Source organism: Melanaphis sacchari, unplaced genomic scaffold, assembly GCF_002803265.2.
Source record: "Melanaphis sacchari strain LSU unplaced genomic scaffold, SCAv2.0 Contig153_pilon_pilon, whole genome shotgun sequence".
In the NCBI taxonomy this organism is placed as follows: domain Eukaryota; kingdom Metazoa; phylum Arthropoda; class Insecta; order Hemiptera; family Aphididae; genus Melanaphis; species Melanaphis sacchari.
The window spans coordinates 67,959-77,585 of record NW_020270678.1 but is presented as its reverse complement, the minus strand read 5'-3'; the positions used below and the strand labels follow the sequence as shown (position 1 = coordinate 77,585).

General features: G+C 33.0%; 4 protein-coding genes across 4 annotated transcripts in view; 2 read left to right on the top strand and 2 right to left on the bottom strand.

Annotated features, from left to right (window-relative positions):
* Window positions 1–1,645, bottom strand: part of LOC112592038 — a 7,771-nt gene extending 6,126 nt beyond the window's left edge. Inside the window, exon 1 of the mRNA XM_025336002.1 lies at window positions 1,589–1,645. Coding sequence (XP_025191787.1) covers window positions 1,589–1,645 — 57 coding nt within the window. The remainder of the gene's footprint in view (window positions 1–1,588) is intronic.
* Window positions 1,646–2,649: 1,004 nt separating this feature from the next.
* On the top strand, window positions 2,650–3,558 carry LOC112592037 (putative uncharacterized protein DDB_G0272516). Its single transcript, XM_025336000.1, has one exon. It carries the CDS (start codon window positions 2,650–2,652, stop codon window positions 3,556–3,558), a length of 909 nt encoding a protein of 302 aa, XP_025191785.1.
* Window positions 3,559–3,883: 325 nt separating this feature from the next.
* Window positions 3,884–4,255, top strand: LOC112592036. The gene has a single exon (XM_025335999.1). The coding sequence runs from the start codon at window positions 3,884–3,886 to the stop codon at window positions 4,253–4,255; it is 372 nt and encodes a 123-aa protein (XP_025191784.1).
* Window positions 4,256–5,104: 849 nt separating this feature from the next.
* LOC112592025 lies at window positions 5,105–7,545 on the bottom strand. The gene is made up of 2 exons (XM_025335989.1): window positions 7,085–7,545; window positions 5,105–5,957 (listed from the first exon to the last, which is right to left on the bottom strand). The coding sequence occupies exons 1-2, from the start codon at window positions 7,541–7,543 to the stop codon at window positions 5,145–5,147; spliced, it is 1,272 nt and encodes a 423-aa protein (XP_025191774.1). The 5' UTR covers window positions 7,544–7,545; the 3' UTR covers window positions 5,105–5,144.
* Between the last annotated feature and the right edge of the window lie 2,082 nt (window positions 7,546–9,627).

The following is a 9,627-nucleotide window of genomic DNA, read 5'->3' as shown; positions in this document are numbered from 1 at the left end:
ACATTAAAGTCGCGCGCGTGTGAGCTTGATGCAGCGACTTGTCCGATTACATTACACGATTAAATTAAAGCTTGCTCGCTAGTCAGCCATACTTTATGTGATGTATATGTGACAAGTTGTCATTGTTAATTAATTCGTTTTCTTTATATCTAAATTTTAAAATTTATAATGAGTGGAATTCTAATAACATTGTTGACTTTTTAAAAATTTACAGTATCCATTACTTTGGAACATAAAACATAAAGACTATTTGAACATAAATTAAAGATAAACATTTAAAGTTGTATGCAGACCTCGATAATGAAAGTTGGTAATGGAATAGACGAAAAGCAACTCAAGGCAAAATAAAATTTGGATGTTATAAAACGAGGCTTGCAAAATCGAAAAAGTAGAAAAGTGGAAGTGGAACAGATGAAATATATTCTCAAGACTTACGTGGTTCAAGTCTGCTAAGTTTTTGTGAAGTTTTATCTACAAGTCATGCATCAAATTTGGTAGTTTGAATATTATATAGTATAATAATATTGTTATATTTTATTATTTGTTGATAATTAATACCAATATTCAAGTTATGGAGAAATGTTTCCTATTAAAATTAGTATGATAGTGTAATGTGCAATGATAAATATTTCATAATGAGATAAAACTCACAATATAAATAAAATAATATTTTGTTGGTACTTTAATCGCCGGCGACTAGCGTGTAAAATCGCTCAGTGTAATCGAGCCATAATGGCTCGATAAAGTCGTAACAATAGAAGTCATAGTCAAACAAGTAGGTAGTTCATTTTCCTTCATAAAAATTCATTGTTTCAATCAAAATAATTATTTTATAAAAATGTATTATTCTATTTAATAATAATAAATCATAAATCATTAGAATATTAGATTAGAAATATATTTGTATCTTCTAATAAAACACGCTAACTTTGTTCATTGGTCATCACATTGTATTTATTTGTTTACAATATCTAATACAAATTATTTTATATCGTAAATAATTATTTCCTTATTACGTTATTATATATTTACTTTATATGTTCAGTGTTTTTATAATTTTTCATTTGTGTTTTTGTTTAGTGATGAAACTGTCTTGAATTTTTTACTTTTATAGTTGAACAGAACTTAACAAATTTAAAATACTAATTATTATACTGATGTGTTACTATGTAATCAACACTGATTGTCTAAATTCAATAATTATACTTTATAGTAAGAAAGTACCATAATACATTGATATATCAATAATAGATAGCCATTAAGGGAGACCAGGGCAAGAGCTCAGCAGACGGTTAGGGATATTCGAGACGCTCAGAGGCAGGTCGTAACACCACTCACACCATATTGTGCTTATAAAATTGTATTCTTGTACGAGTTAATTGTATTAAATAAAGACTTAATCTTTTAACTTGCAAACATTAGTATTTCTATTTCTACGTTGATATATGTATCGACGTTGACATAACGGACGCAACAGAAAAATTGGCGCAGTCGGTAGGATTGATTTCCAAGAAGAAGACAACTTAAAATATTTCTAAACATATTTTTGGTACCGTCAACTTCTATCAACAGAGGTAACTTCACTCACGTGAACCATCGTTGGATCGAGACGTCTTTTCAACAACTCTGGGGAAATCGAACACATTGTTGCAGTTCAAAACAACGGCGAGAAAATCAAGCTACGGAATGAATACAGCGATTTTGTAAGCATAAATTATATAACCGTCTCCTTTGGTCATTTTGTCCATCGTAATTAGGAAGGTCTTTTTTCCATTTTTATTTAATTTTTTTTTATTTTTATTATTTCATTTTTTTTTTATTATTTTTAGGAGTTAAATAAAGAGTTATATTGAGAGTTTTTTTTGAGATTATATTGAGATTATGAGATTATTTTGAGAATTATATTGAGAATTTATTGAAGAAAAAGAGTATTTTGTGTTTTATATTGAGAGTTTTTGAGATTATATTAAATGAAGATTATATTGAGATTATGAGATTATTTGTGAATTATATTGAGATTATTTTGGGATTATTATATTGAGATTTATTGAAGTAAAGAGAATTTTGTGTTTTATTGAATTATACTGAAGTAAAAGTATTTTTGTGTTTTATTGAGAATTTTGAATTATACTGAAGTAAAAAGTATTTTTGTGTTTTATTGAGAATTTGAATTATACTGAAGTGAAAAGTATTTTTGTGTTGAGAATTTTGAAAATTATATTTTTTTTGAAGAGTATATTGAGATTTTATTTTGATGAGAAATAAATATTTAAATTAATGAATACGGGTTCCCAGGGAGAGAACGCAGAAGTTATTGTTGACGAGTTTGAGGTACTCGCTAAAGAAACGTTAGATAAGATAATTGATATTTTAGAAAACGATAGTAAATTAGATATTAATTTAGGTGATAGTAATAGTGAATTAATTAATGACGAAGAAATAAATAGGTTAATCGAAGAGGATAAATTAGAATTAAATAAAATTAATAAACCAGTAGACGATATATTAAATAAAAGTTTAAGATTAATTAATTTAGACGAATTTCAAAATAACCCTACTACAATTACATGTAAGATAGGATTAAGAAGTAATAAAAATATTATTCATACCGAGTATATACCAGCTAAGCGAACTGTAAAAACTAAGAAAATGGCAACATCTAAAGTCCCCACATTAAAAGTCATTGACGCTTTACATATGATTTCCCAATATTCAGGACAAACCGAAATGTATCCGTTCATAAACGCATGCGAAACCATAATTGATTCAGTAGATCCCGACCAATTACCGTTACTATTAAAAATGATAACCGCGATTAAATTAACTGGTAGAGCTTTCAATGTTACTAGATATAAAGAAATTAAAGAATGGAACGACATTAAAAAATTATTATTAGACGCATTCGAATCACCTTATGGTGCCGCGAACTTACAAATTGAACTTAACATAATAAAATTTAAAAACGATGAAACGATTCAGGCATATAATAACCGCGTAGAAGAAATATTCCAAAAATTATGCGATGCAGTAGCCGTAGGTAAACCGTCGTCCGAAGCAATAATATTACGTGAGAATATTAAAGAACAAGCTATGGTTAGTTACATTAACGGGTTACCCAAGGAAATAAAATTTGAGGTGAAAACTAAAAATTCAAATTCTCTTGACCAAGCAATGCAAGTAGCATTAGTAGCCGATAAAAACATACGAACATATAATAATGTACAAGATATTTTTAGAGCAACCCATAATGAATACAATAAGCAACCAAATAAATATAACAATAATTATAACAGTAACCGTGGTCAAAATAATAATCAAAACACATCGTATCGTAACAATAACAGTTTCCGAGGTAGGAATAATAATCAAGTACAAAATTCTAGGAACAATAATTTTAATGTTAGGCGATGTTTTACGTGTAATCGCGAAGGACATTTTTCGTCACAATGTAGGATGAATAATCAAATGTATACGCGACCGCCAAGCGGTAACACTAATCAAAATTCATGCGACACCTGCACGTATTGTAATAAGACGGGGCATACAATCGCGGTATAGCACGGGTCACATTATGCTGGTTGCCAGCCGCGAGTTGAAGAAGCCGCTTCTGCCAGCCGTCGATCAGCTTGGTGTGACAACAAAATTCAGCGCTGGCGTCACCAGCCGGCGAGTATTTGTCAGCGGCTGACGAAGTTGGACATGTTTAACTTTTGGTAGCAGGCAGCGGCGAATAATCAATCACGTGACCGCTGGCACCAGCCGGCAGCGCAATCTGACCACTATTGCGTCTATCAGCAACGTGAAAGCACGTGTTTTTTTTGTGAAGTTGTTTTAGTTGTGACTTTTTTATAATTTTTAATTAATATAATTAAAGTTATTAATAATGTCTGAGTTAAAGTGGACTACAAAACAAATAATAACATTTTTAAACGTTTTTCAAAATTATCCTTGTTTGTGGGACGTTACGTCGAAAGACTATTTAAATAGAAATTTTAAAGAGGTGTCGTACAACAAACTATTAGACAACTTACACATGTTAGATTTGCCAGGATCACTTGATTCTTTGAAAAAAAAAATAAAAAGTTTACGTGATACCTACCGCAAGGAATTGCAAAAGGTTCAAAAATCAAAAAAAAGTGGTGCTGGTGCAAATGATGTATACAAGCCAAAGCTTGCATGGTTTTCTTCAGCTGAAGTATTCTGGCAACGATCTATCATAGAAAGAGAATCGTCTTCAAATTTGGTAAGTAAATAGATAAATAATAAAGAATCAATTACCTATCAATAAATAAATATTAAGAATAATATATTAATACCGAAATAATATTATAAATTGTATAATTACAAACCTTAAGAATGCCTCAAAGTTAATGTATCTATTAACTGTATGTCTGTATGTTGGCATGTATTTATTAAAGTTTCATATTTAACCTTACCAATTGATATTTATTATATATATATAATATTAATAATTATAGGGATTTTACATAAAATATTTTATAATAGTTCTTTTTTAAAAAACAAATATCAGAAATCGTTTGCGGCTAAATCGTTGTTTTACGTGATTTCGTAAAAGTTTAAATTTCAAACGCACGTAAATAAATATTAGTTTAGTGTGGTAGTTTTTTTTTACAGATGTTTGAAGAAAAACTTATGGAGAACTATGTATCAGTTTCAAACCTTAGGTATTTATACTTAAAATTAAATGCATTTTCAACTACAAAATAACTTAAAATGTTCGCGATTTTATCAATTTCGTAAAAATTTGATCCTTATACGCTTATAAAAAAAGTTGTGACATACGATTTTTGATTTTTTTTTTAATGGCTATAAGTAGAACTTATGATAAACGTTACATTACATTTTAAACAATTTTTGGCCAGCCAAATTATTTTTATAGACATTTAAAAAAAAAACCAATAAAAATAAAAAATGTCAACTGCCTATAAATAGCTCAAAAAAAAAGTCAATAATAATTTTATAAATGCTAGTTTCAGAAATGTATTATTTTATTATAATAAATAAGAAAACATGGGTCAATTAATGTTATACTTTGATGTATATTTGGTTATATTACCTTTTATTACATTATCTATAATATTGATGAAATAGTGAAATACATACACTTATACGATTTAAAAAAGTTATTCATTTTCGACTGTTAGTATTGGTTCTATACCAATTGACGTCATTTGCCATGGAACTGATAATTGTGTCATAAATTGATGCATGTACCACTGCCGAACCTCTTCTCCATCTCGACCATAATTATTTGAAGAATAGAGGCGGTCTATTGGGAGCATTAAGCTCGGCATGTTTCGCCACGCCCCTGGTGCTATAACCCCCGTGTTTAAGTCTTCATCGTCCACAGATCCTGAAGGAAAATATGTTCTGGGAGAAGTTTGTCGTAGCCAGTTGTGTAGAGAGCAAGCCGTTTTCACTAAAATTTCTACGGTATTCACATTTAGTGGTATAGGCGTGTTAAAAACACGAAACCTACTAGCCAAAATACCAAACGCATTTTCAACAACGCGCCTGGCCCTCGATAGTCGATAATTGAAGACTCTCTCTTCTACTGTTAGACCTCTGTGTGAAAAAGGTTTCAAACAGTATGTTGTTAGGCAAAAAGCATCATCTCCTACGCAAAGTCCTCCTCTTGGCCAATTGAGGAGGTTTTGTTCAAGTGCTATTTTTAAAGTTGAGTTCCTGAATACAGTGCTGTCATTGGCTCTACCATCTTGTCCAACATCTATATATCTAAAACAATAGTCTGCATCTACCATAGCAAATAACACAATACTATAGGTTCCCTTGTAGTTGAAAAACATTGATGTCGAATTAGGAGGGCGTTTAATTCGAATATGTTTCCCATCCAGAGCCCCACAGAGGTTAGGGAAATTCCATTTATACTCAAATCCTTTCTGGATCTCCTCCCACTGGATCGTTGTCTCTGGTACCTAAGAATAATTAAATAAAAAAATTATAAACTCTAATAAAATCTTAAATTTAAATGTTTACAAAATCGAGTAAAATAACGAATTATCCCCCATCGATTTAAAATTTTTGTAAAAATTCAAAAAGTATAAGTCGTGGAAACTAAACTGCTATGATAGTTACGAGATAGTATAAGATACTTTTTTTTCAGAATATAAAGCAATGTTCGATGTCTGAAGACGAACTAGACTCATCATCATGTATTGCTGATAATGAAAGTGACACTGAGCACACGTCTGAAGTATCACAAGTGTTAACGCCAGAGTCACAAAGTTTTGTTAAACCCTCAACATCTGCTTCTTGTAAACCTAAGTTATTAGGAAAGCGTCCGTCATTAGGAAAGTTACCACCGAAACGTATAAAATTAGGATCACCGTGCACTAAACAAATTCCGAATAGATTTGAAAATTCAATCAACAAATTACAAAAGATAGCAGAAATGACTACTGCAGACACAGAAGACCAATATGACAAATTTGGCAAACATCTTGCTTCTCAAATGCGAGAGCTCCCTTTGAAAAGTTTCATTATACTTCAAAGCAAGTTTCAAAACCTAATAACTGAAGAGAGACTCGCAAATTTATATGGAAATTACAATGAACCACAATCACAAAGTGGTGTCATAAGTCGTCCAAACAGCATTAGTCCAACTTCACATCACGAATTTATTGGGACTACTATGTATAGTGAACCTGAAAACACATATAGTGAATCATCTGGCTCGTGCTTCACGGAGAGAGAGTCTCCACAAGACATGGATATTCTGAACGAAGCATTAATAAGTATTTGTAAAAACCCCGAAGACTTGTTGCATGATGGCGACGACAATATATAAAATGTATTATATGTATTTATTGTATTGTATGTATTATTTGAGTTTGTTTATAAAAATGTACAGAAGCATAATATAATACATCGTTTTTACATTTCAAACTGTTTATAACTCATTTTATATGATGTGATATTTTTTAAATACGTACCATAACCAAAAAAAAAAACAAATTATTAATTTAGATTTTGTAGTTTTGTTCCATTTTTTTGTGATTATTACTTAAAGTAATCAAAAATAAGTTTGAATTATATTACTTACCTTAATAAATGGTTGGAGAACTTCATAAATAGCGGACAACACTTCAGGTAAAAAAACTGAAATTGAGTTGTGCGGTACTCTAAATAATAACGCCAGAGACCTAAAACTATCTCCAGTTGCGAGATACCTTAGAGTAATTTCCAGCTTCGTTTTACACGGGATTGCCTGCCTGAATACTGTATCTTGTTTTTTAATTAAAGGATCAACTAATTCTAACAATTCTTGAAATTGAGGGGCCGTCATTCTTAAAACATTTCTGTATGTTTCTGGATCCTCTTCTTTCAGTTCTTGGAGAAGTCTTGACGATGCCCCTAATTCTTCCCTTCTTTGTATCCATGGCCTGACCCACCATCGTCTCTGTTTGTGGTGAAGCTGGTTAAGCATTTCTAAACTAAGTTCCCTGACACCCTCTCTTAACAACTGCTTAATTAACTTTTTACGTGAAACGACAGACAACATGGTTGCTGAATAGTGAATAACTAACTGGAGAGTGCGAGTAGTAGCAACAGTAGTGTGACCAGATTGCCCGCTGCTGCTTGCTGGTACTACTACCAGCCGCTGGTAAGCAGCAGCTGGCAACCAGCATAATGTGACCCGTGCTTTTCGCCCGGTTTTCCGGTCTTTGGCGACCTTTTTCCGTCGCGTTCTCGACGCTACGGCCGAGAGCGAGTTTTTTTCGTCCCGTCTGCCCGCGGTTTTCGTTCGGATTCGGTCCTCGGCCGCGTCCGTCGCGGAGACGGACGTCGCCCGTTTTTCTCTCCACCCGAATCGGTTTCGCCTTTTTCGCGTCCGCGCGTTTTCCGATCGCGCGGAACGCGTCTCTCGCGAGTCGCGCGTCCCCGAATTCCGTTCGCGGCCGTCGCCGTCGCGTCCAGAAAACGCGTTCTCCTGTCGTTTATCGTGTCGTCACGTATCTACTATTGTTTTTTTTTACGATACGATAAATCGTTTATCCCTGTCGAATACGCGTTTTTTTTGTTTTCGGTGTCTCCGCCCTCGGACGCCTGCGCGACCTCATCGTCTCGATAGCGTATAAAATACGAATATGTGTATAAAAAAGAAACGTGCGCACCGTCGATGACGTACGTCAGATATGACCAGATCCTTATATGTATTATACAAAAACATCGCAAAATCGTTGCTCTCCGGTCGTTGTAATGCCTTTGATCGCGTACGTTTGGGGCGATATCGTGATATTATGTGTCTGTGATAATAAACTCGGTACGTCACTAAGACGTATACGATTAAATAATGTAATGAATACGTCGGAAACACTCTAAACGACAATAAACATGCGATTTACGGTTTCTACACTCGAATCGTAAAAATCGTATCGCATAAACGACGTATACTATGGTATTCGTCGCATCTCTAAAACGGTTTAAGTGCTCGAGATTCGGTCGTGGTTTACAACTCAAACTGTAGTCGATAGGTGTTAGGATAGGTTCCCCGACGTTAGGTAGGCATGTTCGATTCCCGTTCCGGCGAAATTCGGGCGGCTCCATATAAAACTATGCATATTGGTGGATTTTTTGCATTTTTTTTCTCATTTTATTTGATCGTTATTAATTGCTGTTTTCGTTTTGATATTCTGTCTTACACTACTACTCATAAAATATTTTTCAAATGTTAAAAATGATTTTTGATCTCACACGTTTAATTTTATATTGCTCGATTGATGATGTCAAAATATATTATATTTGTATACTTTACACGGACATTAAATCACACAATATTATTCGATTAAACCAATTATAGTTATTGCTAACTGTCTGCACGATTCAAATGTACATATGTGATATGCAGTTTATATTATAGCCCGAGAACGTTCTATTGATGACAATACAATTGTTTCACTCAGTTTTGACCGTGAATTCACTATTTTATATGTTTAGCCTTTCAGTTGTTTACATTTGAAAGATACAGGGGAAAAACAGTAGCACATTAAATATTTTGTCATCACAGAAAGTGCATAATAATTGTTTTCGATATCTAACTATCTATAAAATATCAAAAAAAATATTGATTATGTATAGTTTTTTGATCTTCAACTCGCTAACATTTGACATGCATTTTCCATAATATCTCTCCTTGACGCCCACATCGCCTACCCTGGGAGGTTCAAACACGTTTTAATGGATTTTCAATGGTGATCGCTTGAGAAATCGAGCGCTCGATTCGACTTAAACTTTTTTGCGTACTAAACAGCACAACGCCTTCGACGTCAGGAGGTATGACAATCCGCCGCAGGCGGATTGCCCTGTCAGGAATCGATATTCACTGGACGATGACTGATTACTAGACACTTAATTACCTTTTCGGAATGTATTTATTTATTTTCCATGCACAAAAGCACAGGGCAAGCTACGGGACAAGGTGTATTACACCTGTAAATTTAATGAAATAACCCACCACTAAACGTTCGAATTGGACTTTTATTATATTATAAAATTATTGTTTACGCGTTTAAAACGACACCGCCAAAGTGTAAAACCACCAAATCAGAGGTACCAACATGTCAAACGTCGTTATTACTGGTTTTG